Source organism: Aspergillus welwitschiae, assembly GCF_003344945.1.
Source record: "Aspergillus welwitschiae strain CBS 139.54b unplaced genomic scaffold BDQ94scaffold_17, whole genome shotgun sequence".
In the NCBI taxonomy this organism is placed as follows: domain Eukaryota; kingdom Fungi; phylum Ascomycota; class Eurotiomycetes; order Eurotiales; family Aspergillaceae; genus Aspergillus; species Aspergillus welwitschiae.
This window is the reverse complement of record NW_020798711.1, coordinates 376,239-404,168: the sequence shown is the minus strand read 5'-3', so window position 1 is coordinate 404,168 and position 27,930 is coordinate 376,239. Positions and strand designations below refer to the sequence as shown.

General features: G+C 48.3%; 10 protein-coding genes across 10 annotated transcripts; 9 read left to right on the top strand and 1 right to left on the bottom strand.

Annotated features, from left to right (window-relative positions):
- The first annotated feature begins 137 nt into the window (after positions 1–137).
- On the top strand, positions 138–975 carry BDQ94DRAFT_36364 (uncharacterized protein). Its single transcript, XM_026775585.1, has 2 exons — positions 138–576; positions 655–975. Exons 1-2 carry the CDS (start codon positions 226–228, stop codon positions 901–903), a joined length of 600 nt encoding a protein of 199 aa, XP_026626033.1. The 5' UTR covers positions 138–225; the 3' UTR covers positions 904–975.
- A 1,188-nt stretch (positions 976–2,163) lies between these two features.
- BDQ94DRAFT_36352 (oxidoreductase, short chain dehydrogenase/reductase family) lies at positions 2,164–3,573 on the top strand. The gene is made up of 5 exons (XM_026775584.1): positions 2,164–2,698; positions 2,755–3,064; positions 3,120–3,175; positions 3,251–3,359; positions 3,417–3,573. The coding sequence occupies exons 1-5, from the start codon at positions 2,262–2,264 to the stop codon at positions 3,447–3,449; spliced, it is 945 nt and encodes a 314-aa protein (XP_026626032.1). The 5' UTR covers positions 2,164–2,261; the 3' UTR covers positions 3,450–3,573.
- A 762-nt stretch (positions 3,574–4,335) lies between these two features.
- xanB (isocyanide synthase xanB) lies at positions 4,336–6,577 on the top strand (the record flags this gene model as incomplete). Its single annotated transcript, XM_026769112.1, has 4 exons — positions 4,336–4,873; positions 4,935–5,320; positions 5,406–6,040; positions 6,106–6,577. The coding sequence occupies 4 exons, from the start codon at positions 4,336–4,338 to the stop codon at positions 6,575–6,577; spliced, it is 2,031 nt and encodes a 676-aa protein (XP_026626031.1).
- A 3,451-nt stretch (positions 6,578–10,028) lies between these two features.
- Positions 10,029–10,927, top strand: BDQ94DRAFT_144286 (uncharacterized protein). Its single transcript, XM_026766424.1, has one exon. The coding sequence runs from the start codon at positions 10,374–10,376 to the stop codon at positions 10,728–10,730; it is 357 nt and encodes a 118-aa protein (XP_026626030.1). The 5' UTR covers positions 10,029–10,373; the 3' UTR covers positions 10,731–10,927.
- A 562-nt stretch (positions 10,928–11,489) lies between these two features.
- On the top strand, positions 11,490–12,839 carry BDQ94DRAFT_36316 (Ras family protein). The gene is made up of 4 exons (XM_026775582.1): positions 11,490–11,813; positions 11,965–12,079; positions 12,146–12,421; positions 12,487–12,839. Exons 1-4 carry the CDS (start codon positions 11,802–11,804, stop codon positions 12,720–12,722), a joined length of 639 nt encoding a protein of 212 aa, XP_026626029.1. The 5' UTR covers positions 11,490–11,801; the 3' UTR covers positions 12,723–12,839.
- BDQ94DRAFT_36332 (uncharacterized protein) lies at positions 12,840–13,431 on the top strand. The gene is made up of 2 exons (XM_026775583.1): positions 12,840–13,141; positions 13,237–13,431. Exons 1-2 carry the CDS (start codon positions 12,956–12,958, stop codon positions 13,348–13,350), a joined length of 300 nt encoding a protein of 99 aa, XP_026626028.1. The 5' UTR covers positions 12,840–12,955; the 3' UTR covers positions 13,351–13,431.
- Positions 13,432–13,880: 449 nt separating this feature from the next.
- On the bottom strand, positions 13,881–15,234 carry BDQ94DRAFT_144280 (flavin adenine dinucleotide pyrophosphatase). Its single transcript, XM_026766423.1, has 3 exons — positions 14,973–15,234; positions 14,688–14,854; positions 13,881–14,589 (listed from the first exon to the last, which is right to left on the bottom strand). Exons 1-3 carry the CDS (start codon positions 15,180–15,182, stop codon positions 13,962–13,964), a joined length of 1,005 nt encoding a protein of 334 aa, XP_026626027.1. The 5' UTR covers positions 15,183–15,234; the 3' UTR covers positions 13,881–13,961.
- Positions 15,235–15,272: 38 nt separating this feature from the next.
- On the top strand, positions 15,273–16,344 carry BDQ94DRAFT_36303 (GMF family protein). The gene is made up of 4 exons (XM_026775581.1): positions 15,273–15,501; positions 15,576–15,675; positions 15,824–15,954; positions 16,026–16,344. Exons 1-4 carry the CDS (start codon positions 15,499–15,501, stop codon positions 16,215–16,217), a joined length of 426 nt encoding a protein of 141 aa, XP_026626026.1. The 5' UTR covers positions 15,273–15,498; the 3' UTR covers positions 16,218–16,344.
- A 4,987-nt stretch (positions 16,345–21,331) lies between these two features.
- On the top strand, positions 21,332–22,943 carry BDQ94DRAFT_36246 (uncharacterized protein). Its single transcript, XM_026775580.1, has 4 exons — positions 21,332–21,652; positions 21,707–22,270; positions 22,328–22,522; positions 22,579–22,943. Exons 1-4 carry the CDS (start codon positions 21,489–21,491, stop codon positions 22,664–22,666), a joined length of 1,011 nt encoding a protein of 336 aa, XP_026626025.1. The 5' UTR covers positions 21,332–21,488; the 3' UTR covers positions 22,667–22,943.
- A 3,307-nt stretch (positions 22,944–26,250) lies between these two features.
- Positions 26,251–26,946, top strand: BDQ94DRAFT_144269 (ribonuclease H-like domain-containing protein). The gene has a single exon (XM_026766422.1). It carries the CDS (start codon positions 26,331–26,333, stop codon positions 26,694–26,696), a length of 366 nt encoding a protein of 121 aa, XP_026626024.1. The 5' UTR covers positions 26,251–26,330; the 3' UTR covers positions 26,697–26,946.
- The last annotated feature ends 984 nt before the right edge of the window (positions 26,947–27,930 follow it).

Genomic DNA, 27,930 nt, shown 5'->3' with positions numbered 1-27,930 from the left:
TGGCACAGAAGCCTTGACTCTGGGGCCTTGGAGGACTGTCAAAAGCTAGTGATGATCGTCGGCCGGAGAGGGAAAAAGGGAAAGAAGGCACCGAAGCGGTCAGAGAGCGAGTGACCAGCCACTATCCCTGACGATCCACTGCCCTTAACTCCGACCCAGGCAATTGCCAGGACTTCGACAAGGAGATAAGAGCATTTCAATAGTTAGTTGAATTAACTTCTTCTGATGCCTGACTGTTCAAGTCATGGTCTCAGGACTTTTTGTCAAACGCCGCACGAGCATCGGAGTCACTTCCGAGCTCAAACTCTACTTGCATGGCTGAAGAATAGTCCAGATTTCCTTGGTTCTTGGACCCCAACCTTAACCTCCTCTAGACGCCATCTTATGAATTACAATTCCTCGAATAGGGCTGAGAATCCAAATGACTATCATGTCCGATCTAGATATCTACCTGGTGTTAAACACCATGAGTTCCGAATCCCGCCTCCAACACCCCTCGGAGCGCCGGCCATTCACCGAAAACGGAGTACACTCCACAGTCGACTTCGGTTTACGGGCTTCGGACTTGCTTGCTTGGTACTCTGCTTGATTTTCCTACTGTATGCTCGCGACCGTTGTTACCTCATAACATTGTGCTCACACATGACTTGGTAGATACTATGGTTGTTCAATCTTACTGATGCGAGGTGTCAATGTTCAATGATCCAAAGGGTTCGGCACCTCATACGTGCGCAACAACCAGAGAACGTGCCTACCGCGTCCGAGCACATAATCTCAAGGTTTGCAGACTGGGATGACGATCTCTTCGCTTGGAGTTTGCAGATCCCTGAAATCCGTGGTTCGTTCAAATCAGGATGTCTTGTCTTTCATCATAGTGGATGGGCTGGCGGCTTGAACTCTTGAACTCTTTGCTAGCACGTTCGGTAGCGAACGATCGCCAGCACCAGACCTATACGGGAAACTCGCACACCAGAGTACCTGAAGGAAGATCTTCGTTACCATGTGCCCAGTGACTTCTTAAAGCTATGCCACCTCGCACTGATCCCCTCATGTCGAGATTATCAAGGCGACTAGGTAGCTTTCTCCACGACCCGTGGCTTTGTACCGTTTGGCGTCACCTTCAGGAAGTGGATACAATGACTCCTGGTCCAACATAAGACTGTGCCCGATTTTGTGTTCGTAGTCAATGGTCGCAGACAGATAGAATAGGACTTGACCTAGCCGTTTAAGCTAGTTCTGCATGGCGATGAGAAGCTAGTTACCTAAGAACGCGTGGGAGCCTTGGCATATTCATGCGTTCTAAAAAAGCAAAGCCCGGCCTTCGGGATTCTAATTTCATGGCCGCTTATCATACTGGCCATAAGACGATTTCGTGGTCATCGTGGATCGCTAAGAGGCCAAAGGCTGCTCCATTTCTCGCCTAATTGACTACGACCTTACTAAGTCCCCTTCAGAGCTGTTGCGGATATGATGACTATGGCTTCTCTTTCTTCGAGGATTGCCCGCGGTTAAGCTACCGCCAAAGGAAATGGTACGTTCATGTCGTTTCAGTGTATCTGGAATTAACGGATATGCCCACACTGGTGCTAACGTGAAAGTGATATAGATTGTTCTGTGAATATCAAGTACAGTGGTGGTCTATCATCAGTGCTAGTTCGTATTTCTGCATGGGTGTGAATGATTAATGCTTTTGCCAGGCCTAGCTAGCCGCACAAAATGGCATGCCTGGATGGGAAAGATTCTGTTTCTTGCTCCAAAAATGAACTCCCCCTACTGCCAATGGCTTTAAAACCGTCTCTGTTCGACTTGGCATCCGGCGACTGATTCCTGCATCGTTCGATAATTGAGCGAGTTCAACTGAAAGACATCTATTGACAGATTTTGAAAGCTGGAGTCAAGGCATTCGTGTTGATAAAGGATTCAACAGCGTAGTTGTGTGACTGATGGCGCTTTGTGTCGAATACAAGGACGAGCTGTTCGCCAAAGAGCTATCCTTTCTGGCAGATTTCGTGTAGGGGGAGGAGCAGAAGCTGGAAGAATGTACAAGCAGCCATCGGAAGCCAGTCCGGCCGGCATAACCATCAGCCGAGGCCAGGCCCCCCCGCCCGAGCACGAAATGGCCTCGCCGGATCCCCGCACACGCCATCCCGACCTTCGGCCTGTGATTCATAAGAAACCACCAATAGCCCCTGTCTCCTCGTCCGATTTGAAACCTTTTCTCTCTTACTTGACCGTTATCGACGCCAGCTGACAGGCTCTTTATGCGGCTTCTCCAGGCTTATTACAGTACTCTCAGATCCCTGCGACAGCTCTCCCCTTCATCCGGGTCATTCTCCGCATCCACCCCGCTTCCGTTTCGTGCTGCAATCAGACCAGCTTTCATCAAACGCACAATGGCAACAGCAATGGCAAAGCGCCTTGAAGGCAAGACAATCCTCGTGACCGGTGCATCTTCCGGTATTGGACGAAGCACTGCCAAGGAATTCGCCCGCACTTCTCCCAAGGACTTGAAGATCATCGTGACTGCTAGACGGATCGATTCACTGCAGGAGCTGGCTAAGGAGATTAAGGAGGAAGTCGGTGAGGGCGTCATGGTGTTGCCTGTGCAGCTGGACGTGAGCAACCCGGAAGATATCAAGAAATTTGTGCCGTCTCTCCCCGAAGAGTTCAAGGAAATCGATGTCTTGGTTAACAATGCGTGAGTCACGACTTTTTCCATCTGCTAATCACAAGTCTGTGCTAAGAGAAATGCAGAGGCCTTGTTAAGGGAGTTGCTAAGGCTCCAGAAATTGCACCTGAGGATATCAACGTCATGTTCTCGACCAACGTTACTGGACTGATCAACATGACCCAGGCCATCCTTCCCATCTTCAAGAAGAGAGCCGATGGTGGTCGCGGAGATATCATCAACATTGGCAGTATTGCTGGCCGCGAGGCTTACCCTGGCGGTAGCATCTATTGTGCCACAAAGGCGGCTATCAGATCGTTCACCGATGCTCTGAGGAAGGAGCTTATCGCCACAAGAATCCGTATCATTGAGATTGATCCTGGCCAGGTTGAGACGGTAAGACTTCGCTTATGCCAATTGCATGACCCTTCTAATAACTGTTCTTCGATAGGAATTCTCCGTTGTGCGGTTCTACGGAGATAAGGCCAAGGCAGATGCAGTTTATGCGTAAGGATCCCTTATATGTTCTCCCGGCGGACTAAAGGCATATGGACAAATACTGACTACTTATGGGTACTACAGCGGCTGCGAGCCACTTACACCCGATGATATTGCTGAGGTGGTTGTATTTGCTGCCGGTCGGCGCGAGAATGTTGTGATTGCAGATACCTTGATTTTCCCTAGCCACCAGGTAAGTCAAACATCGCATACAGTCCTCAACAGCATAGCTGATGGCACCGTCACTTAGGCATCGCCGACTTCCATGCACCGCAAGGCTTAGTGTATACGCATTTATGTTTGTGGACTTGTAAAGAGCACTCAATGGTGGAGCGACATTAGAATTGGCTGGAATTTTGGTAGATTTAGACGATATGGTCAAATGATATTACATGATGAGACTGCATATCTGAATCAAAGTAAGCGTAAAGAATTCAACTTCCTTGTGTGAAAGGAACGACATGATGATACGAAGTCACCCGTTGCCAACTATATCCAGTGCCATCAGCAACTTATATGTTGAAAGATCGGGTTATATATATCCAATACCTTTGCTAATAATACGGGCAACTAGCAGCTTTGGTTCACAAAAGGTAACTTGGAGATTGCGTGTCGCAAACTGGATCTACGGCTCGGTATATATAACGGCACTCCTAAGCTGCCGATGCAACGGTGACATTTTCTTTGCGACTTGAGGGGCACAATCGGTCTGCATTATTGCCATCAGCTCATTATATAGTAAAACCTCAGGCTTTTTATGGTAGCCTACTTTTATTCGCACCATCCTTATAGCAACTCGAGTCGATGTGCCTGAACGGTTATCTTCTACGGACGATGCCAGCAGAGCATTGCACTCACCTCGTCACTCTGAAAATGATAGTGGATGGCGATGGTACCTGAAGGGCTATCATCGACTGGTTCCGGTGGGTAAATCAATTACTGCATCCGGCACAGTGCAATGTTGATTTGGATGATTGACATCACGGTCCCTGAACGGTTCACCCCGAACTCAAGCTAGAGTATGATATGAGTTTGCATCGCTTAGTCGGCGTGTAGCCAGTGAAGTGCATTCTCAGTTCGTGTTATACAGACGTGTAAATCTTCACGTCTCAGTCTTCTGAGATGCCCACAACACCTTCTGCACATACCTGTATCTCAACAGCGCCAATATGGAACAAGGATTTGGACCAGACATCATTCCCATAGAGATTGACATGTTTCCTATGGAGTCAGACAATTTCCTTATGGAGAGAGAGTTCTTCCATATGAAGTCAGATCTCGTCTCTATGGAGTCAGACGTCGTTCCCATGGAGTCAGACATTTTCCCTATGGAGTCGACTATCGACCCACAAGTCTCAGAACGCAAGTACGAGAATGATCCACTGCTAAAGGCCTTTGAGATCATGGAAATCATCGGTCGGTATCGTACCATGGTGCCAGCAACCGCAAGTGATCGCACCAGCGACGGAAACATTATGTTTCTATCCAAGATGTGGTCTCAGATCCGGGCGAAACAGCCGATCCGAATGATTCTACCGGCTTTCCCCTTCAAGTCTCCGAATCGGGGAAATAAGACTTTGGGAAGCCTTCCTGACAAAGGCGAAGAGATTTGTCTCGCGCACCTTAACGGACTCTGCGCTGCTATTAGTGACGTCTATGAATATGGAGCTAAGCTCACCATTGTATCTGATGGCCTCGTGTACAACGGTAAGTCGAGAAGAAAGTACTCATGATCTTGTATGCTAAGATAGGGACTGACTGTCGGTAGATATCCTGGGCGTTTCTGATAGAGACGTCTGGGAATATGGCCATGCACTGAGGGAAATGGTTGCTGAAAATGAGTACGACCATATCGATTTCGCCAGATTGCGCGACCTTGTTCACAGCCAAGAGGACGTCAAACTTGACGGAGAGACGTACGAAAGGTTGGCCCCGGTGTTTCGCCAGGAACTAATTGAACAGCACACACCGGTGGGATTTGACGCCGCTGTTATGATCAAGTCAGACGAAAACATCTGCACCACTTATCGTGGATACATAAAGTTTTTGACCAAGGACTTGGAACATCTTTATGTAGAGAATGGTACCACATCTCGCAAGGCACACAAGAAGTACCTGGGGAATGTTGCCAAAGCCATGATCACACGAGGTGCGGTGAGTGGAATAATTCACCCAAAACTTGAACGCTAACCAAGCATAACAGTATTGAATGGCACTAACACGTGTGGTTTAACTATAGGCCTTTGCAGAAGCCATCATAAAGAACTACCCAGGTTACATCCGTCTTTCAATTCATCCATCAAATGGATTAACCAAGATCTCCATAAATGTTCTCCCGAGATCTTCAAAACCAGTCACACCATGGCACTCAGCACCCTGCTATACTGTTGACGGCCGCTTCATATATGGATGGCGCGAAGTTTTCGATGCTAACCCAGAATTGGAGTTGGTCCACAAAAACGGGCGTCCATGGTGCTACCGTTTTAAATCTGAGCTGTATAACTGGTCATCGCCGGTAGCAGTCAATCCCATCTATCCCTGTGGCATGATGGTTACGCCTGTCAATCCAACCTCAATAAGCCAGATTGAAATGGAGAAAGTGCAGGGTCTAGCACACGAGAGCTCACCAGTTGTCCTTCGCGGATTTACAGACACCCATGACCATGAGCTAATCGCGCAGAAAGCTGAGAGTATTGACGCTTCTTACCTTTCAATATCCGACTTCAATCCTGAAGAAAAAGCCGAAGATGGTGATTCACAAGATTCGAAAAGCACTACCTTGTCAGGTTGGCTGCCCTACGATGGGCCAACTGAGATCATGGAGGATCAAGAAGCCCATCACATCAAGCAGTGTCCGGTCTCCTCTCCAGCCAAGTAAGCTAACTCTGTTTCTCAAGATTCTTTAACTTCCCACTCACATAGAATCCACTCCCGAATAGATATCAGCTCATCAGTGCCCCTGGCCCTATCTCAGAGAATACCAGACGCAGTCTCTTCTCCGCATCCTCTCTGTTGTTCCACCACCTTCCAGCCAGTTACACCGTCGGGATGCTCCAACAACTTTCCTGGAACGCAGAGACTTCATCCCACGACATTGAGACCAGTTCCCTGCCCTTGATCATACCGCACTTTTCTCACGGCCGGCCCTGCTTCCGTTACCACTCGCTCCTCTCTCAAAGCAATATCACCTGTGATCCCACTCTCATCGCCATCGAAGATATCTCAGACGCTGACTCAACTAGACTATGCAATGTTCTGAATCCCCTCCTCTATGACCGTAGAGTCTGCTATTGGCATACCTGGAAACAGGGAGACGTGCTCTTTTACGATACTTTCACAACGACACAGACCTGGGAATCATTCGCCGGAGAACCAGTCCTTTTCAAGTTGTATTCAGGATATCCATCTTGACTAGTTGGGTTTCATGCGTTGGGTATAACTATCTACCTGGCAGTTTTCATACCATTAATCTCTTGATTCTGGTCGAATTTCTCTTGAATACCCCCAAACACCCAGGGAACACACGAAGTACCCATGGATGATATGATCTGATGACTTCTCGCTTTGATTTATGTCAACGGAACGATAACCATGACTTTTATTTCAGCGATCTTTCATCTTTCCTTACAAGTAACAAACCTCAAATGTTCTTTGCTTTTTTATTCGGTTTTTCTTTCTGGTTAAGGAGACAAGTGGTAGGGAATATTCCTGGAAAATACCAGATACAGGAGCTAGTCAGACATGTACGTAGCAACAGTTAAATCCCATGAACATCTCGGAGTACATTTGCTTTCATTTTTTCTATGCTATATATTGAAGGCTTGTATGAGCTTCCGGAGATAAGCAGGTTGCTTAATTGCCATTGACCGGCTTGATAATAAGCAACTAGGACCAAGATAAATTTATGGTGAAAGGCAACTACGGTAGGAAACGAGACCGGCAAATACAGACATAACTAAGTAACTCTCATAAGAAGAAAGACAAAAGGACTACAAATGTGAGTAAGTAGTCACTTACTGTACGTTTAGTAAATGGTCTGACCCGGAAGTGACTTTACGTATCAAGATGGTCATTCCAACATCCCACTGCCTTTTTTTTTTAGGGTACTAGCATATGATCAAAGAAGGGGTCTGTTAGACCAACACCACTTGAATGAGACACGAAAAGCTCTGATGTATAAAAAGGCGAGCACAATGTGCAGCTAATTACTAGGTTGAAAATACTGTGGTCTTCCTCTCCACTGAGGTTTCTTCAGGGAGACAGACAGATAGACAGACGGCAAGGAATCAACAGCGGAGACCCCCGGCCGGCCCCCAAGCTTTAAGTACACTATCTACCCCTGCATAATATATCATTGGGGGCCAAAAGGAACGAGTAGTAAGTTGTCTATGCACAACATCCTGAAGCGGACTAAATACTTTAGACCATATGATTTGCAATTTACACATGATAATTGGTTTTCCTTACGATAGGTGAGCAGTTGATTTGGAATCTTACCAATTCCTACTGTACTCACTTGGAGAGAGTCGAACATAGACAAGGTAGGTAAATATCCGAGATCCGAAAAAGGGGGGGCAGCTCACTTTGTATCTACTAGTAGCTATGACCCCTTTGTGGCTCAGGGTTTGTGTCAGCCAAAAGTCAGTGTGATGGTTTACCGTTTAAGCGATGCCTGTCTGTTCTTGGTACCCCGCAGATCATTCTGATATGCGCCAGTCATGGAACAAAGTTATTGTTGACGTTTGACGGCATAGTCGGAGGCATTGGATGTGTCACGGAGGGGATGAACAAGTTGGGAGAGATTGACTGAACTGACCCCACCCAGCTATATGAACTTGGGTGTCGTAGGTAGATAGAGTGTGGGCGGGACTTCTGCCTACTGCAAGTCTCATTGTGATGGCTTGATGCCGCATGCCGTTTCTTGTCTGGCCACGTCATGGGCATGTTTGATGCCTGTCGGCTGGGCTTAGCGATCTAGTCATTGGAAATTTCGGTCTGCCCATCTAGTGCTCGAAGATAAAGCACGCATTGCAGACCGAACATCGGAGGGCGGTGTGAGTATGTGCTTCGATTAGGACATCTTCGCAGACAAATCAGTGCTCTGCCCGCTTGGTAGTCGATGCGGGAGAATGTTTGATCCTGATTTGGGCATCCAGGCACATGGACGAGGTCTGGAGTATGACTGGTACGATAGTCAGGGTAGGTGACAGGTACCGATCTCGGTCGCAGGCCCCGACGACCCCGCAGGTACGTATCTTTGTCCCTGAAGCGGTCGGTTACCCAGACTTGGGTAGGCCTCCAAACTGAGCCATGGCTCTGTGCAATGTGATGAGTCGGTAGGATGGAAGAGATTTCCGCGATCAGCAGTTGTCCGCAAAATCAGGCAATGTGACTTGGAGAAGGTGGCTTGGGTGCCATGGCTCGGGAACACGGGTGGGTTTAGTTTCGCTCCAGGGTAGTAGCAGCAGAAGATAAGAAGAAAAGACGACCCTGGAGAGACTCAATGAGAAACGCATGTGGTGGGAAAGGATCAACGCACGACGCTGCAGGAAGTAAGTGGTATTACGGGAGCAAGGCAAAATCTCCCCAGCTGCAGCTAGGATGCAAGGATGCAAAAATGTGTTCAGACTTCCGGGGTTAAAAATTTGCGGGACGTCATCTCTTGACACTCGAGGGTACTATCATCCGGGATTACTCCGCTCATCACCGAAGGGGAGCAAGGAGTTGTGTCGAGGTCGCCGCCTCATTCGCCAATGGTGATTGAGCAGTAACATGGGCTATGGGATCGGACGGTCTCACAGACCAATATATCACCTCTGGCAAAAAGTGGAGGCGTGGAGAACATCCTGAACTCGGTCTGCGGCTATTTTAGGCTTCTTCTGGACTAGTCGAGCACGACTCACTCCATTGGACTCAGCTTCCCCCCCCTCTCCAGGGACACAATTCCATGACGCTGTCGAAGCCAAAAGGAAGCCAGACTCAGACTCAATATTTCGAATGATGATGTAACTCGGTGTGTCAAATCGGAGCTGTCATGTTTGCATCTGTTAAGGCTGAGAATAGTTTTCTACCCTTCTAGAAGGAAAACGGTTGTGCCGAAAAGGACAAGGACCTCGGATGAATGATGGATGCTCTCTCACTCATCCACCCTCACTCACTCACTCACTCACTCACTCACGCACTCCCACTCACCCTCTTTTATTTTATGTTATTTTATTATATTCTTTTTTCTCTCCACGCGCCCACAGCAAGGCTCTCATCCAGTAGAAAGTTCCTCTAGGGGAAGCTACCCCGTTTTCCCCTATTAAATTGTAACGTCCAAGGCCTTTAGTCCAATGGATCGTTCCGAGTTTTGACTGAGCCGGACGGGAAACTTATTATCAATGGGAGTTCGTTTGTTGCTTCTCTTACAGTGCTTGCGTAAGTAAGCCTGCACCCTGGGACCGAAGGAGTTCACTTGTTCAAGGAACCGGAGCGGGACGCAGAGTCAAGAGAGGAGCGAATCCACCCAGCAGGCCTCACGGTGATTGGCTTGGACTCCGGAAGCTATTCGTTCGTTTACTGTGTTGCGTAAGGTGAGCAGGGGAGAGGACCCTCAGGGGGAAAAAGTTGGGATGGAGAACACTGGACAATTTAGAAGCATTAACGACCGGCGCTAAAAAAGCAGGGTGGAGCTGGTGAAGATTAATCTGGAAGAGATACGATGAATGGTTTCACAAAGTCATGGAGTCAATCAAATGCATAGTTTACTAACGGCTCGTACTGGAGTCGAGCTTATATTGTTATTCTGTGCAAAAGCTAATGACAGTCACCATTTATTGAGTGCTGGGGTGGTACGGGGGGTGGGATCTGTCTGCTGGGTCAGATCATCAATACGAAATTCATTCGTTATACATGACATAGTAAATGAACCGAATACTAGTAACTAGTTCTGTGTAGGGAACAACTAATTTATTCATCCTATTAAACCACCAAATTCTTACTGTACGGTATTGGCAAGTGTGGGAGGGAGAGAGAGAGAGAGGGACAGCGACACTAGACCCAATGGATCATTAATCTTGGGTGCCCTGGGAATTCGATCCCCCCGGCCCCTTTTTTCAGGCTACCTCACCATGCAACCATTTTCCTTCCCACCGACTGACTCAATTTTCTTCCCTAATGATCGGACCTCCACTCACGAGAATACCGTTGCAGTAGCCTATCAAAGATGATCACACTGGATGAAGGAAGGATTGACAGAACCATTCTGATTGTGATGGGTGTGCTGTGTATCTGGGGTACACGGAGTACCTGGCACGGATTCGAGGCCAGGCTGTTGCTGTTCCGGTTCATATCTTGCGATCGGACGATTGAGGTTAATTATCGGCGGGTGGGCCAACCGGGACCAGTGAAATTAAACAGTTGGCTGGATTGGTTGAATCCACACGCGTTGCCGGTTAATGCCACACCCACTGCTCATCTCTCTCTCTGTCTCTGTGTCTCTGTCTCTCTCTCCCTTCCCTTTGATCTCCCCCTCTGTCTTCCACCCCCCTTTCAATTCGGTCCGCACAGTTTGTGCCATTAACCGGAGGCAAGTTGTAAGACCACCAGCAGCAGCAGTAGTAGTAGTAGCAGCAGCAGCAGTAGTCAGATACGACTAGCAATTTGTGCTTAACCGACTCCTGCACTAGGAGGATTATCATATCATTAGTGATTGTGGTGAGATTAATTCTGGCGAACCTTCGAATCCCCTTCCTTCCAATCAGCAGGCGCATCATATCAATTTCTCGATGGAAGTGCGCTCTTTTCACATCGTCGGTAGGGGTGTTCCACACCAATCAAGGCGCTTATCCCGCGGTTAATAATTTACATATTTTCATTTTGTGACTTGCTTTGTGTTCTTGTGGAAGTTCCTATCCAATACTACGCACTTACTACTTGACTGTCCATTACTAGTTAGTATTCAGTAGTTGACTATCTAGACTCTCTCTCCTCCTTTCTGGGCTGCCCTGCCTATCCCCACCTCCGTTCCTCAGTTGGCTTAACTCTCCTTAATCATCTCTCCCTCTCCCCTTTCCCCTCCCAAAGTCTCTCCACCCCGTTCTCTCTTTTCCCTTTCCCTCTTTTTCTTTTTCTTTTTCTTTTTTTTTAATCTTCCCTCCTTGAATCCACCCTGGTTCTCGAAGGTGTTCTAAGTAGTTCCCTTCGACTTTCCATATTCCCTGATCGCTTAGAACGCATTGGGTCCAAGACGAACTGCAGACCACGCCGAAACCCTGCCGGTTCGCCTTCAATTCCGCCTGCCTGCAAAGTTCCACGACCACCCCCCCCTCCCCCCCTGGATCCTACTTCCCACACGCACTTCTGCTGCTGCTGCCCCCCCAGTCTGCTGCTTTAAGCTTGGCCTAATCATTAGACCCGCCGTCGCTGTGGACTGCCCTTTAGGCGCCTTTGCTTTGCGCGAAACCCCCGACGACCTGGGCCCCGACTCTTGTCGTCTTGTCTCTTTCTGCAAAAGAAATTTGTGTTGCTGCTCCTTTGACCCGCTGTCACAGCTCCTGTTGGGATAGCTTCCATTACCGCTTCTCTCTCTCTCTCTCTTCCCCTCCTCCCCTTCCCTTCCCTTACGGCATAATTCACGCCAGATCCTACCAGAATGGCTTCCAAGGTAAGCCTTGTCGCTGCGCTTTCCAATTTCCGTCATTAGCTTCCATGTGCCTCCTGTCAACCTCCCTTCCCGACTTACTTTCTCTCATGATCTCCGCACACTGCCTCGCCGCGGAAAATGGACGATTCGCTCACCTCTCGGTCGCATATAGTTCTTAAGAGAATACAAACTCGTCGTTGTCGGTGGTGGTGGTGTCGGAAAGTCTTGCTTGACTATTCAATTGATCCAGAGCCACTTCGTGGATGAATATGACCCGACAATTGAAGGTGGGCGCTGAGCTCTACTGTAGCTTTCCCGACCGTGTGGCTCATGTTTCGATCGTGTTTATACAGATTCCTACCGCAAGCAGTGCGTTATCGACGAGGAGGTAGCATTGTTGGACGTTTTAGATACTGCCGGACAGGAGGAGTACTCGGCGATGCGTGAACAGTACATGCGAACCGGCGAAGGCTTCCTTCTCGTCTACTCGATAACGTCGCGCCAATCATTCGAGGAAATCATGACTTTCCAACAACAGATCCTGCGAGTCAAGGATAAGGACTACTTTCCCATCATCGTGGTCGGCAACAAGTGCGATTTAGAAAAGGAGAGGGCTGTTTCCGAAGAAGGTGGGTTTCCCGGCCCAGCATCTGCTTGCCGGGGGAGGATGTGGCTGACGGTTCTTCTTTTACAGAGGGTGAGGCTCTAGCACGGCAGTTCGGCTGCAAGTTCATCGAGACATCCGCCAAGTCCCGTATTAACGTCGAGAACGCTTTCTACGACCTCGTGCGCGAGATCCGTCGGTTCAACAAAGAGATGTCATCGTACCCGTCTGGCGCGGGCGGCGGCTCACGCGCCCCGGAAGGAAAAATGGACGTCAGCGAGCCTGGCGATGACGCCGGCTGCTGTGGAAAATGTATAATTATGTAATGGGACAGGCGTTGGATCTAAAAGAATACATACAGGTCGAGATACGGAAGGAAAGCAAAAACACATACATTCACTCCCGGCTGGAAAGAGAGGTCAGCAACAGAGACGGGCCACTTGCCTTGCTGCAACATGTGGCTGGTCAACGCGTTTTTTGATTTGTGATCATTATACCATACGAGCCTCAACTCTCAGATGATGTCTGCTCTCAACCCCCTAATGCCGCCATCGTCTCCATGAACGTTCGATTCCCCCTTTGTTCCTCTATTTTGTTTATTATTACTTTTTGGAAGATTGATTTTTCTTTGACGATTTCTCGATCTTTGAAAGGACGAGAACGGAGCCTGTCAATAGATCTGTGCATTAATATAGGTACGCTATTGTCGCGGTTCGCATTTGTGGTACTATTCGGAACTGCAGAATCATCCTTCCTCTTCGTCTTGTCGGCCGCGCTGGACGAGCAATTCAGATCTTTTGCACTTTCAGCAGCCGCTGATTCTCTTTTACTTGTCGCCTTTCATCCTCATTGATCTCTTTCCTATATGCATCGGGGATACGTTTCGTTCTCTTTCACCGAATTTGCTCTTTGTCGGGCTTGATCTCACCTGCTGAATCCTTCTCGGCGAGATAACTGCATGTTGATGCTCCAACGGCCCTGGGAAGGAACCGGGTAGTCTGTTGGAAGTATAGACGTTGTGATATCGCGGTGCCAGCTAGCCTGTCGTTTGCCCGTCTTCGCTCTTCCCACCTCTTATTTTGGTCTTTCCTTGGTTTCGTTCCCCCTATTCTGCACTCAGCAGCGGCGCGCAATAAGCATATCTATCATAGTCTGTCCGATTTCTTCCTTCATGTATACATTTGAACTATTGGGTAATCTTATTTGATTTTGGAAATTGTGGTCCTCGAGAATAAGCCTTCATTCTTCTGTCTCTCTGCGGTTCGTATCTTATGGTTGGGTCTTTAGTGATGTCGGGGGGGTTTAGTGGCTGGTTTTCTAACCTTAACAACTTCTACTTTTATGGTGAGTGGTGAGTGGTACGTTGATTTTTGACCTTGCACGCGTCCCTGATGGCGCAATATCTGCATGGACACCGTTGAGAACAGCACGTCTGCAGGTCCGTGGACTCCTAACGTCCATACAACCGAGTGATACCATGACATATTCGGAATAAGCGTGTCATTGTCTAAATATCTAGCAACTATTGTCTGCACAAAGGCATACTATGACCGCCAGCGTTCCACTTATTTGCTCTCCTCGGTGTCAGAGGGAGGGTCAAGCTCATCCTCTCGAGTTACCTTGGTTCCCTCGACATTCTGCTCCACCTCTGCGATAAGCGAGTCCATGAATTCCTTGTCAGTGCCGACTAGAGTCACAGTGTTGCGCTTATTACCCCACCGGGGATAACTGCCGACTTTGATGTTCTTCGAAGCAACGCGCGTAGCAAGTTCCGTCAGGTAAGGGGCGACCGTACTCTCCGGGAGTGGTGTGCTGAACAGGTAGCGATAGATGCCCTTCCCCTCCGGGTTAACCAAGCGAGGCAACAAGTTCGGCTTGAGGTGCTCGAGTAGCCTTTCAAAGAGACGAGGAACACCAGGAAGGATATGGACGTTGCCGTTGACGATGGCGATCGGCACCCACATATCTTCGGCAACAAAAACGGCCTGTTCTTCCAAAGGCACAGACTCGTCGTGAGGGATCTCGACCATGCGCAACTTCGCAGTCAGACTGGGTGACGGGGTGTCCCAATCGAAGTCTGGCTGCATGGGATGGGGCTTGGACAGCTTCTTCATACGCTCGAATGCGGCTTGGTGGAGCTTTAGGTTCAGACCGAAGGCCTTGGCTATCGATTCATAGGTGATGTCGTCGTGGCTTTTACGATTCACAATCATTCATCAGTCAGCTTTCAAGCCATATGCAGTATTCATGCTCGTGTGGGGTGTGCAATCGATGTAGGGGGTTGTACGGACGTTGGGCCAATGCCTCCACTGGTAACGACAAAATCATAGCGGTCGCTCATACGTCGCACTGCCTCAATGATTTCGCTCTCATCGTCTGCGATCACTTCAATGCGCTTCAATTGAATGCCGAGGGAGAAGCAGAACTTGGCGAAGAAGGCAGAGTTGGTGTCGATGGTCTGGGCATTATCGGCAAACAGTCAGTCTTGGTGAAGACCAAGGTGGGTATGCACGACGCTTCGAAAGGTAGAAAAGCAACTGAATAGCAGACGCCGGTATAACTTATTCGCTCCTCACCTTTCCACCAAGGACCTCATCACCAATAATCAGGCATGCCGCCGTGTGAATAGTCCTCTTATTCTTCGGGAGGACGGATGATGTCATTTTGGGGGATGGCGCACGAAGCAGGAGCGGGGTCAGAGAGGGCGAGGTGAAGGTAGGCGTGGAATGGAGGTTGAGGGACGGTCGAGTGAGATGGCGGGCGACTTGACCGAGACGACTGAACATGAGGGAAAGGGAGGAGGAGGAGAGGGTGAATGGCGGAGTAACAAACAAGCGCGGGCGGGGAGGAGAATTATTGAATGAAAGTGAAGGAGAGCGAAGAGGAAGTGGAGAAGTGCCGCGCTCTTCATCCCACCGGGCCGAAAACGCGGAGCACCACCACTTGCTTGTTCCTCCTTCGTCTCTTCGGTCAAATTCATCTCCATCCATCCCCGCTCACATCCCGTCTGGGGGTTCCGATTTTCGACTCTCTTGCTTCTAGCGCACTTCCGAATATCCTATTTCTACCTCCGCCTTACTGTCGCCTCACCCTTATCACAACATGGTAGGTGGACATTGCCCCGCATCGCGCGCCCGCTCTCTTTCCCCCCTGCTAACCTGGAGCCTCCGTCCATGCAGTCTGAATCACGACTATATTCCTTTTCCCCCGAGACCAAAGAAAAGCTTCGCAAGTTTCGCTTGGGAACCTCCCGCGCCAAGGATCCGCAGGCCATCATTTGTAGGATCCCGTCTCCTGTCGTTGCTACATAACCCCGCTCTCTTATCCTCTACCTATCACGAGCACAACCGTCACAGCTATCGCGCGAACTTGTTCGCTTCACATCGGATATCTCAGGACAATAGGTCGTTGACAACAGGGTTGGCAGATATCATCGATAGTAAGAGCCAGGAGATCAGACCTGAAGATGGCGAGGTTTACTCCAAGATGGAGGATCTAGCCGACGAGCTGCCCGAATCGTCCCCTCGGTTTATCCTCCTCAGCTATCCCCTTACCCTCGTGAGTATTTCGACAAGCCTTGTTTCATCTAGACTTAGCGAGGAAGACCTAACTTGTGTTTGTTGTATCAGGCTTCCGGCCGTCTCACCGTTCCTTACGTCATGCTCTACTACCTCCCCGTGAACTGCAACCCGAATTCGCGCATGATGTATGCGGGTGCTGTCGAGTTGATGCGCAATACGGCGGAGGTTAATCGGGTGATTGAGGTGCATGAGGAAGATGATATTATCTCGATCGAGTCGAAGCTGCAAAACGCAGATTAGGGAGATTTTAGATTAAGGATCGTTGGTCTGTCAAGCTGGTTTTAGGCCTTTCTATATTGGTCATTCATGACGCCTATGCGTTTACTTCATAATTATAGTGCTGGCATTGTATACATGATCAGGTTCGGATACAACAATGAGTTGCTAGACGATTTCTCAGTTCCGAATGCACGTCTCACCAGACAACACTATAGTATTTAACTCATGTTAGAAAGGAAACCGACACATGGAACACACGCAGCTATCTATGTAGCTACCCCAAATCTGATTCATAATCAATCACAAATTCCCCGACAGAATTTGTCATTCTTCCTGACGTTACTCTATACTGCAATATAATCCCTTGCATGACTATCGATAAAATAGCCTCGTCATCACATACACACACATGATATTTGAGACAACATAGATAGAAGTAAACAGACATCAGACCGGAAACCTTTTCCAGGTTTGACTGCTTGACATGTCTATCAGTGTTTGAACTGAACCAACTGGTTGGGTTGGGTTGGATGGGGGATCCACTCGGGCAAATATGCGCCTTGAACTTTGTTTCTTGTTTCTTGTTTCGTTTTGGTTGGGGTAGAAGCATTGATACTAATGTGTGGATTATCTGTAGTAGTATCTAGCGTATGTATATGTATATGTTATTTTGGTTTGAAGGGGAATGCGGAGTAGTACAGTTGGCAGATATGGTGCAGGTAGTTGGATGGGTGCTTGTTCGTGGTATCTTCATCACTTAGTGAATGATGGTGGTGTTGAGAGGGAAGTCTGTATGATTGTTGGGTGTACAGTGTAGTTGAAATGAGGTTGTTTTGGTTAAGCAGAGCCTGACATATATTTCTATGCTTGCTTGCTTAGTTGTGATATGAGGTGAAAATGAGGTTGAATATGTTTGTTGGGATTTCTGGTCCTATCAATTGAGTGTTGTTTCGTAGCTACTTATGGGTACTATAGTATAAGGTAGTAGAAATGATAATTGCATGCAATGTAACATAAGAAAGAATCACGAGATCGTACAAAGTATTGATATCCCATCCAATCAACTGTACTTGAGACCCATCAATCAATCAATCAATCAATCGAAGCAATAGAACCTTCCGTGCCTAAACTCATCCCATACAAGCTAGGTAACTAACCAAGTAATACTTATCCCCCTCCCGTAAATCCTAACATCCATACATACATACATACACCATCCATACAAGCTCCATACACGTCCCCACAGTGGATCTCCAGATGAAAAAAAGCCACTAAACAAACCTCACCATTCCATTAAAGGCAGGAGTTCTGACACCTGGCACTGCCGGTTAGATTCCACCCCTCGACATTCTTGTGTTCTCTCCGCGGCGTTGGGACTGGATATCCCGGGCCTTGTCCATACGAAGGAAGTGCAATGTGATTGGGCCTATGCTCTTCCCTTTTTCCACTTTTCTTCCCCCCCTTCCCCTCTTTTTGCTCCTCTCCCCTTCTGGGTCACGGAGATCGGTGGTCAGCTGTGTGTTGTGTGTGTTGAAGCTGACTGAGAAAGGTGGGTGGGTGGGTGGTGGTGGTGGTGTTCAGCATGCTTGTTTTTTGGTATATTAATTAATTATTCAGCCCTGCAGATTGTATTAACTAGTTATTAAGCCTAGTTACTAAAGGCAGTTGGCTGGCTGTAATGTGAAGTGAAGTGCTGATAGTAAGTACCCGGGTGTTTGGCACGGGGTAGGGGGGTCCCCATCTCTTATCGTTTATTCCCAGCTATTCGGTACGATGTTGAAATGATGAGCTGCTCTGGGTGGGAGGATCTATTCTGAGTAGTATCTATGTAGTAGTAGTAGGAGTCAATGATTGACGATCCTACATCCAATCCAGCCTGAGGCCATCAATCTCCGGTCGGCATTTCCGAATCTACAATGAAAAAGGAAACCACCTCCCAAGCAAGGAGCAAGAAACCAGAACCACGGTTCCAACGATAAGCATAACAAGCCGGAGCCACAAACATCCCCATCATCATCATCATCATCATCATCATCATCACCACCACCATCATTTTCATGCCATGTGTGCTGTCCTGTCCTGTCCAGTCCCAGTCCCTGAAACCAACAACAAAGGCAATCCTTAACTTACTTACTTACCCACCCAACACCAACCCTCCAACGATGTACCTACAAACCGGTGGAGCAAAACCCAAGTTCACTGCCTTCGAACCCGGTAGGTGAATATTTCTCCGATCTACTCCGTCAGCGCTGCAAGTTAAGGTTCTTCGGTTGCTTCATGTTTTTCTTCATCTCTGACAAATTCCTGCGCGCTACGCTTCCGCTGGATAAATACATACATACATACATACAAACACACTTCATACGTAGTTACTTACAGGGTCGTCGGTTACGGCAAAGGAATGGACAGGCAGTGTCTAGCGTGTTGAGTTGGCGCCTGCAGCAGACAGGCTGCATGAAGCCGTTGCCGTTTCTAATTTATTTTCTTTTTCTATTTTCTTCTCTTTGGTAGGGTAGGGTGGAAACGAGGTGTGGTGTCATGCATCATGCATGGTCTAAGTGGATGGATGGGATGGGAATGGAATGCTGCGGGCGTCTAAAACAGTATTTACACATACACAACCTTGACAGACCAGGCTGTCGGAATGCCTCGGTATGGAGACGTACTATGGTTTCAGCACTGTGTGATGAGGAGTTGGTCAGGGAGTCTAGAATTCCGCGCGGGTAGGGGCTTAGCCTACTTCTTAGGTTAGTAGTTCGTTGTGATTGAGGTAAGTAGTTAGAGATGTCAATGATGGTTTCTACTTTGTAAGTAACCAGAAAAATGAGAAAAATGCAAGGACCATGGTTGCTCCCTTATTTCTCTTCTTCGTAGGGGGATGTCCGAAGCCATTGTCACACCAGAATCTATGCATGAGTTATCGGATAAGTTGGGATTGTCGGTGATGAAGGCAGCAGTTGGGACACTATGATGACACTGCAATTCCTTTGAGTTCTCACTAGGAACTGGTTCCCGGATAGTAGGCCCCTTTGTGTTCAGTTAATATAATATAAATTGGTAAGTCTTGCTCCTGAATAGTCGTCTGTCCTTCGGCCGGATCTTCGGTCGAAGTGAGTCTCAGCTCAGGAGGTAGTCAGGTAGATGTTCGGTTCCTCCATGGGGCTTCCTGATTGAATGGCGCATCGCTATCCCGGCGTGAAATTGAAGGGAACCGAGCCAGGGAAAAGGATCCCCCAATGATTCAGTCCATCATGTTGTCGGTTTCTCCAGGCTAGGTTGCAGCAGGTTGTCTGATCATAGGCGGCACCGCCATCTACGTAAGGCTTCTTGCTCCGATTAAGATCTATTTGCTCGAGTCAGATGTCATCCTCTCCGGTCCATGCACAGAAACGTTTTTGGTAGCCTCGAGCCGTTAATGACTGACTATATACTTAGAGCGTCGTTATTATTATCCTCGCTATCGTCTTCTTGCAGCTTCGGAGCTGTTGGTGTATCTGACAAACTGTAAAATACACGGGCTTTGGTCGTTAGGAGCATATCCCGGAAAATACGCGATGGTTATGTTTGGTACCGCTCATTCTCCAGCTGACATCATCTTCAAGCAGCGTCTGATTCCGACCACGCGGATATGAAGGACGTCAAGTTCTGATCTAATGTAACTAGTACTCAAGATCAGGAGCATCCTAAACAGAAACTGATAATATTTCCGGATCAGCAAAATAGGTTCCCAGGAGACAACAGTCGCAAAAACCCACACCTTCCGGCGCGACCTTCTTCAGACCCGCGGGCGAGACGCGGTGGGTTCGGGCATTGTTCCAGAGTGGGTAGGGTGCCACGGCATTAGACTCCAACCCCCAAAGCGCCCCGTCGCATCGGTTCGCCCGCTAGTTGCTGGTCATCATGCTGCATGAGGATGTCGAGGCGTATATCAACCAACCAGCTCCTGACCAGATTGGCCTATCGGCAAAACAGAGACGATGACTTTGCCTAATCGGTCTTGAGTCTTGATTCTAGAGTTTCTGCTACTTTACTCCCTTTGTTTCCGCTCGGATCGTGGAGCTTCCTGCCATGGTATTGATCGTTGTTTTCTTCACGGAGACAGGCATCGATTTTCGATAGGAGCTGAGTATCGAGTCTTCTAGTGAGAATAGACTGGTTGGCTATAAGGAGTGGGTTTGGTTTCCATAGTTTTGACTTTGTTAGTAGAGGCTCCGGCTCATGTCAATGTTTGGTCCATTGGTGTCCTTAATAAAGCAGGAGGTGAAATCTAGAAAGCACGTATCAGAGAAGCGAAGGGTAAATAAGAAGAAGAAGAAAAGGACAATATGAAGAAATAAAAAATTGAAAATAAAAAGAGAGAATAGGGAAAATTAAAACAAACTGAAAATAACCACAACGGAACAGGAAAGAGTTAAGTATCGGGGGAGGCCATGTGCCACACTTCCCTTAGATTCCCTTTAGCTACTACTACTTTAGGCGCCTGCCACTCTTACTTGACTGTTACTTTACATACATACAACTTCCTTACCCACCCCCCTCTCGCTCGTCCGGTTCCCCCAGAAAGTCTGTTCGGCTTCTATTTGACGTTCGGCTCGCGCTGGTCGTTTGCCTTCTTTTTATCTTCCTCTCCTCCCCGTCGTCAGTTGTGAATCTTCAATTTTCCACCATCTTGGCCGGTGACTTTGTTCCGCTCCCAGCGTGCATTCCACCTCCACCACCACCACCATCCCCCATCCTTTCACAACGTCACGTCCCATTCCCTCCTGCACATACTTTACACACCTTATACTTTACATCGGACATCTCATCCACGCCCGGTCCACAGGATCTGACCGCCCTTCAGCCAATCATCCGCTGGATTTGCCCCCAGGCTGTCCCATTTCCCTGCGACCCTTCCTGTTGGGTTTTTCACCCATCTCACCGTCTTGTCGGGTGTCCCAAGCCTACGGTTACGGTACACGCCCGTGCGACCTGCCATACTTAACCGGTGGCTCCCTCGTTTCCCACCTTATTCCACCCACTTTGTCGTTACCCCCCCAATCTGGGTAGTCGCTCCTCGGCGCTTTTGCTTCCCAGTAATTCAACCACCACCACTATAATTTCTCTACAACGTCCCCTCCGATCCCAGCTGGTATGAATTAAATAGCGCCCACAAATAGTGTCATTACACTGTTCGACCATTTCCGACACCACCAAAGCAGTCACCCTGTCCATGTCGTGCGACGCCACACATGATCTGATTTGAATACGACCGGCAAGCGAATTAAGAGATCGACGATACTACCGGAGAAAATGTCGACTCAACAGGATCCCAACCCTTCCAACGAAGGCAAGCACGATGGCTTGTCCAAATACGTTAAGCGCATGAAGATGGCTCTGAGGAGGAGCTCAACTGTCCGGACCACCACGCCAGTCATGCAGAAATCAAGAGAACCTGAGCCAAGCCAAGCTCCCGCGTATGTTCATCTCCCATGGGTTTGGTTACTTTGTGCCACTGACTTGCGTTACAGTCCCAAACGTATCCCGCAGGCTCCTACCGTCAAAGCTACACCCGACGCGACCGTTTTCACCAACTGGGGCGCCATTCAAGAAGAGAAGGCGCGGGCTCTATTTGCGAAATACGGACTGACCCTTGAGCCTGGTGAATGGAGGTCCCCTAGCGATACGACCGTGCAGCGTGTTGTCAGACCTATCCGTATGCGAGTGCGCCGTACCTGCCATCGCTGCCAGACCACCTTCGGCCCGAACAAAGTTTGTGTCAACTGCCAGCACGTCCGCTGCAAGAGCTGCCCTCACCACCCCTCCACCAAGACCAACGACCACCGCGACGACACCCAAGCTGCACTCCAGGCCATTGTCGCGCAGAAATTGCACAAACCTGTCCCTGGGCAGCACAAACCCAAGCAACCTCCTCTTACGCTGCCCTCACGCACCGGCGGCCAGGATGTCATCCACCACCCGACCCGACAACGAGTCCGCCGTACATGTCATCAGTGTAGTACTGTGTTCGCTCCGGATGCTACGGAATGCAGTACTTGCCAGCATATTCGGTGCACAATGTGCCCTCGCGACCCGTGCGTCCACCCCAAGCCAATTGTGTTTGTTGAAAGCTCTTGTACTAATGAATTCAGACCTAAACTGGGCAAATACCCGCATGGCTATCCTGGAGATGTCGATGATCCCGCAGAACCTCCTGCACGGACGTGGAAGAAGCCGCGGCAGCGGGTACGCTATACATGCCACAAGTGTACAACGTTGTACCGATCGGGAGAGAGAAATTGCTCCAATTGTGGCCAAGAGAAGGGGCCTGAAACAATACGAGATCCGTAAGTCACTCCATTGTTTGATAAGGTGACCCACGCACTTTGCTAATACATCCCAGACCTCGCAGAGACAAGCCGAAACCAGACCCCGAAATTGTTCGACGGGTTGAAGAGCGATTGGCAAAAGTCAGGATCAGTACTGGGTAGATAGTTGGCTGGTATACAATCAATCTACTTCGTTATGCAGCGCAAATGGCAAGTCAGGATTTTCGAACCGGTTGCCAAAGCTGCGTCTGTTCACTTACGTGCTCGCACCTTCTTACGACAAGAATAGCAGCTCAGCAAGCTTTACCCTTTGCAGCTCTCGAGTGCCACAAGGCACTGGGCATGCAACGATGGTTGGCGGACCTAGCATTGTTTGAATCTTGATGTTACTTTGTGGCACCTGATTGTTGACCGGTTTACTCTCTGTTGTGTAATATTCTTGTTATGCTTAGTTTGGACGCTGTGGCGAACGAGCTGAAAGGTGGCACAATACCCTTGCAAACTAAGCTGAGCAGGAGCCACTAGCCAGCCAGCTGGTCGGGAGAGGCCAAAGCCACGGGTCAACCAGGGCCACTTGTGGTCCCAACTTAAATGCCACGGTGGGAATCGGTACGCCCCGCTGCGTATGTTAAGTGGCCGTTATCAACCAATAACCACGGTCAGGGGAGTAGCAGGACTAACGGTATCCTCCCTGGAGGATTCAGGAGGCCAGGCTGATGTCGAGTCTCCCTATGATCCCACGCCAGCCATCCTTTTCATCGGGGGTCTGGATCTCTGAGGACCAGGATATTCAGCTAGCTCCACTGCCCCGCAAGACGATGTTGGCCGGGACCGGTTCCCGGCGCTTTGGCGTTGTCTCCTCGTCCGGCAAGTTGACTGCACATCGCATGATGCACGGGGTTAATTCTCCTATAGTAACAGTGTGTATATGTATGTGTGACAGCAAAGCTCTCTTGGCTTGACTGTTACTGCCCATTGGGCGGGAAGTACTTATCCTGTCCAACTCCGGCGACTTGGTTGTCGTCCTCCTATGCATGAGGATGAATGTAGAGACACCGGCTGACCTGACCTGATCTGACCTGCCCACACTTACTCACGCGGTGTGTCGACTAACTCGATTGCCCTCTAAAGCAGATCTAATTTCCCGGTACCAGCAAACTGGGATACCGATAAATTAAAAAATAAATAGCCCCTGCGTACTAAAATAATTGTTTGATACTTCCGACCTGCCAATGAGGCTGGATACATTCTACCCCTGACTCGCGCAGATAGGTCTTTTTTTTTGCAAACGCCGACCAAATCCCGCAATGAGAGGATTCGGCCGGAACACGGATGTTCATGCACGGATCATAGATAGATCGTGTTTGGTGCTAGTAGCTGCTAAACTGTTGGAGTCGGTTTAAGTGCTTATGAAGATTGTCTTGGATAGTCGACACCATTATTAAACTAACTAATAAATGAGAGAATTTTCAGCAGCTGTCTTGAATACAAAGTAGTCAGTAAAGTGGGTCTTCATACTCACCTCTGTACCTTGAGATACTGTGTAACTTTCCATACCACAAAACAAAGAAGAATATTATCTAGGTAGTGTCTATTTCTTCTCCTAAAGATACTAGCAATAGGACCCAGTCTAAATAACTAGACTAACACCCCCACATGGATACGCAGGTAGACGGTAGTCTTGCTGTGCCAAGGACCCAATGCGGAATGCCGATGCATAAGACGGTCTGTTAAGCACCGGGATGGATGAGTCCAAAGTGGTGGGAATGGAATTTTAAGTGACCCGTTGGTTTGGGTTGTTTGGCGTGGTGTGATGTGAGGGTTGTGCCACCACCACCACCAGCAGGTAAGCAGGCACTACTTATTTCGGCAATGTGCTGTTGTTATGCAGGGTGGTTATAGGCTGGGATGTTATTATAGTCTCATATACACTACATATAGTAGTATTTGCAGTTGGGTAGGGTATGTATGTATGTATGTATGTATGTATGTATGGAGTTGTGTATTTTCAATGCAAATGTGAGGTTTGCTTCAATTTCATGAAGTTATACCATTGTATACCAAAGTTGCGATGTAACTAAGCATACTATCCATTAACTACACACTCACTCTGTACCATATACTTTACTCTCCACCCTACAAAAAGTACCAGTAAATACCACCATCTTCCCTCCCAGAAAATCCCAAAATCCCAAGAAACCCAAATTCCAGCTGTCATATCATCCCCACACCCACAACCCACACCCACACTAGTTACTTCCTTCCCTCCTGCTTCCCAACTAGGCAGTAGACTACCAGCCGTTACGCTTAGCCCGAACAGGATAAATCCCCAATGCTGATCTTCGCTCACCCCCTCCCTAAGGTATTCTTCCTTCCTTCCTTCCCGACACATCATGGCATGACTCGATGTAGTTCCCTGAAGAGGAGATAAAATAGCTCTTTAGTGTTATTATTCATTGATGCGATCTACGTAATCGCTGCTGTCCCAGAGGTGAGTTGGCACGGACTCCCGGTATAGTAAGGTATAAAGTACTACTTATCTTTGATTGCTCGGCCCGTATCTACCTAGGTAATGTCTCTATCCTTATTTGGTAATACCTTGGACCGGATCTCCACTTCCACGTAAGTACTAAGTAGTAGTCTACACACGGTACTCGGGATCGGAGCGATGAATGGAGTGCTCTGGTTCGGAGGTGTGTTTCCTGTTCTGGGGTGATGGACGTTGGATGGTGGGGTTTGTGGTGATCATTTGGTGGTTTGAGTGTACTACGTAGTTGTTGGGGGTTGTAGGGGTGGATGTAGGTAGGGATGGGGTGATTACTTTGGGGGTGTTTCGAATCGAGAGGGGTTATGATTATGATGGATGCCTTATGTGGAATATTTGAGATAGAGCAACTAGAGAGGTTGGAAGATTAAGAGAATGACTCTTGGAGGGCATTTGATATACTGAGACAAACAGAGTATAGTGGCATAATATACAAGATAGAACAAAACTAGCATCAACACAAAATAGAAGTCGTACTAATCTCTTGGTCATGCCAATACCACCCACGATCTCAGTTGACCATGTATGTGGTATCTAACAGCAAGGCCAACTGAATGATTGTATGCAAAAGCCTGGCACCATGAAGTCAGAGATGCTGGAGCCCGACGAGATAGTTGGCGAGCGGGAGGTAAGATAGTATCGTGGTGTTTGGAATGGCATTGCGACAGTGCTGACATCGAATGTAATCACTATCGTGCTCATGTGACTGGGAGGCAGCAATGGAAGCAAGGTACAGTAGCTGTGACGTTGTAATTGTCCATCTCGCGTTGCTATCCTGGGAATTGCCAGAATCCTTGGGGATAAGTTGATGAGAAACAACATAGGGCACTGAAAGAGGTGATGGTTAAACATGCATCGCGAACGCAAGGAAACTGCCGGGAAACTAAGCATTTGGAGCGCCACCTTGCTAGAGACCTCATTGGGAGTCCAGGCAAGCATCTGGGAGTTGAGGCTATACAGCCGGTGGAGATATCCGCCGCTGAAAGGTAGCAATTCAGAAACCTGGAGGCGCCTACAAGAAGGCTCGCGTATCCGCAGTAGTTAGAGACCTAATCTGCCTCCTCCCCCGACATACCCATCACTGCCATGGTTTACATCATCAAGATTCACGTTGACGGTGGCTGTAGAGCTAACGGTCAGCCAGGCTCTATCGGGGCTGCAGCCGCTGCTTATAAGGACGCGTCCGGCAGATTCCATGGCGAGACAACAGAAGACTTACCTTCATATACCGCCCCGACGAATCAGCGAGCCGAGATAACATCCGTTATCCTCGGTCTAAGGATGGCCTTGAAGAGATATGATCAACTACACTCGGACCCTTGGTTGGATGTCACGATCTACTCCGACTCGGCATTTGCAGTTAACTGTATGGAAGAGTGGGTCTACAAGTGGATCAGGAACGGATGGATGAATTGTAAAGGAAACGAGGTAGCAAATCGAGATCTCATTGAAGAAGCAGTGGTTCTCAATGACCGGCTGAAGGAGAAGGGAGATGTGCGTTATGTATGGATTCCAAGAGAGGAGAATCAGTATGTTGATAAGCTGTGCAATGATTTGATGAACACTATGTGTTTAGTTGATAGGCTGTGCAATGGCCTGAAGAACGCTAGGTGTGACGAGCAAAGCTCCTCTTCTGATGACAGCTAGTAGACGGAGGGATTCTGTGTCTAGGAATCAAACCGACAACCACTTTTCATTGATGTTGGAGCGAATCGAATCTATATTGGCTGATCGTGGACTGAACTGCTCGAAGGCTAAGTAGGATATTATGCTACATGATTTTGCCTCTTGACGCGACATCTTGACATTCTTGATGAAGCAGCTAAAGAGATATTGTCGACACGAAGAGGCAGGATGAGTATAGGTGTCCAAGTGTGACGACTCACCCGGCTCGTCCTCTTAAAGCAACAATGCCTAGATCAGGCGGGAAGGAGGCGCTCGTAGATTTACCTACCTACTGACAAATCCGGTGTATACTTACGGAAGGATTTTCTGATAATCTTGTGTAACATTACTTTATTATCATCACCTCGATGTCAATCTTGTGTTCAGGAGGATACTGATAGTCTGGCCCTTACGTCGATCAAGGAGGGCTAGGTAATTCTTGCTCCTTTCAAATTCGCCGATCATCCGGGTTATGAAGCATCATCCTGGTGATGATCATGGTATGCCTTATCTATCTAATCACAAGGTGATTTTATCGGTCTACTACTGTAGGTATGATGCCTTCATGTATACATGAAATTACAGTGCAGTTACCATGGGCCATTTCGAACGGTCCGATCCGTCGACGACCCGCCGGAGATTTGCGGATTATCTACTGAGTACCTTGGGACGGGTATCTTCTTTATTTCTTTCGTCCATCATACGCTATTGTAATGCAGTTTTAGTACCAATTTGCAGTGTTCAACAGTAACCTATCTTGAGTGTGTCCATCCCCACGGTAAATCTATACATACTCTCATTCCTCGTATGAAGATCACATAAAGCAATAAACACTGACAATTTCATAAACAAGTCAAAGACAATCTAAACACTAGCTCAATGACAAACACCCGAACTTTCAATGGTTACTCAAACCTCATCCTTAAGTAAGCCTTATCCTGTGTACATCCGCTCCCACCTCCCGTCTTGCGTCATCCCCATCCATGTTTGCTTTTTCCTCGCTTACCCTCGCATAATTACAGGCTGCTTGCTTGCTTGAAAGAATCGTCACCGCTCCGGTGGAAGGGTTCTCTTGCAGCCGCCCTACTTGACTGCTGTACCTCGTGATTTGTCAACTGACTGACTGACTGCACCAGCCAGAAACAGGGCAATCCATGCATTGCATAGATCATTTTCTTGGCATGTCGGGTCAGTGTTGCTTGGGATGGGTGATCCT

What these genes read in the sequence shown, in the direction of transcription:
- BDQ94DRAFT_36303 (XM_026775581.1), top strand. An exon ending in GGATCCGCAGGCCATCATTT is followed by an intron (nt 15,676 to 15,823) that starts GTAGGATCCCGT and finishes CAGGGTTGGCAG; the next exon opens with ATATCATCGATAGTAAGAGC. An exon ending in TCAGCTATCCCCTTACCCTC is followed by an intron (nt 15,955 to 16,025) that starts GTGAGTATTTCG and finishes TTGTTGTATCAG; the next exon opens with GCTTCCGGCCGTCTCACCGT.
- BDQ94DRAFT_144286 (XM_026766424.1), top strand. Translation starts at nt 10,374, where the DNA reads ATGATCACACTGGATGAAGGAAGGATTGACAGAACCATTCTGATTGTG.
- BDQ94DRAFT_36246 (XM_026775580.1), top strand. Translation starts at nt 21,489, where the DNA reads ATGTCGACTCAACAGGATCCCAACCCTTCCAACGAAGGCAAGCACGAT. An exon ending in GAGCCAAGCCAAGCTCCCGC is followed by an intron (nt 21,653 to 21,706) that starts GTATGTTCATCT and finishes CTTGCGTTACAG; the next exon opens with TCCCAAACGTATCCCGCAGG. An exon ending in CCTGAAACAATACGAGATCC is followed by an intron (nt 22,523 to 22,578) that starts GTAAGTCACTCC and finishes AATACATCCCAG; the next exon opens with ACCTCGCAGAGACAAGCCGA.
- BDQ94DRAFT_36364 (XM_026775585.1), top strand. Translation starts at nt 226, where the DNA reads ATGCCTGACTGTTCAAGTCATGGTCTCAGGACTTTTTGTCAAACGCCG. An exon ending in GCTTCGGACTTGCTTGCTTG is followed by an intron (nt 577 to 654) that starts GTACTCTGCTTG and finishes ATGACTTGGTAG; the next exon opens with ATACTATGGTTGTTCAATCT.
- BDQ94DRAFT_144280 (XM_026766423.1), bottom strand. Translation starts at nt 15,182, where the DNA reads ATGTTCAGTCGTCTCGGTCAAGTCGCCCGCCATCTCACTCGACCGTCC. An exon ending in ATGAGGTCCTTGGTGGAAAG is followed by an intron (nt 14,855 to 14,972) that starts GTGAGGAGCGAA and finishes GATAATGCCCAG; the next exon opens with ACCATCGACACCAACTCTGC. An exon ending in AGTGGAGGCATTGGCCCAAC is followed by an intron (nt 14,590 to 14,687) that starts GTCCGTACAACC and finishes GAATCGTAAAAG; the next exon opens with CCACGACGACATCACCTATG.
- BDQ94DRAFT_36316 (XM_026775582.1), top strand. An exon ending in ATATGACCCGACAATTGAAG is followed by an intron (nt 12,080 to 12,145) that starts GTGGGCGCTGAG and finishes GTGTTTATACAG; the next exon opens with ATTCCTACCGCAAGCAGTGC. An exon ending in GAGGGCTGTTTCCGAAGAAG is followed by an intron (nt 12,422 to 12,486) that starts GTGGGTTTCCCG and finishes CTTCTTTTACAG; the next exon opens with AGGGTGAGGCTCTAGCACGG.
- BDQ94DRAFT_36352 (XM_026775584.1), top strand. Translation starts at nt 2,262, where the DNA reads ATGCGGCTTCTCCAGGCTTATTACAGTACTCTCAGATCCCTGCGACAG. An exon ending in GATGTCTTGGTTAACAATGC is followed by an intron (nt 2,699 to 2,754) that starts GTGAGTCACGAC and finishes AGAGAAATGCAG; the next exon opens with AGGCCTTGTTAAGGGAGTTG. An exon ending in ATCCTGGCCAGGTTGAGACG is followed by an intron (nt 3,065 to 3,119) that starts GTAAGACTTCGC and finishes GTTCTTCGATAG; the next exon opens with GAATTCTCCGTTGTGCGGTT.
- BDQ94DRAFT_36332 (XM_026775583.1), top strand. Translation starts at nt 12,956, where the DNA reads ATGAACGTTCGATTCCCCCTTTGTTCCTCTATTTTGTTTATTATTACT. An exon ending in TACTATTCGGAACTGCAGAA is followed by an intron (nt 13,142 to 13,236) that starts TCATCCTTCCTC and finishes ACTTGTCGCCTT; the next exon opens with TCATCCTCATTGATCTCTTT.
- BDQ94DRAFT_144269 (XM_026766422.1), top strand. Translation starts at nt 26,331, where the DNA reads ATGGCCTTGAAGAGATATGATCAACTACACTCGGACCCTTGGTTGGAT.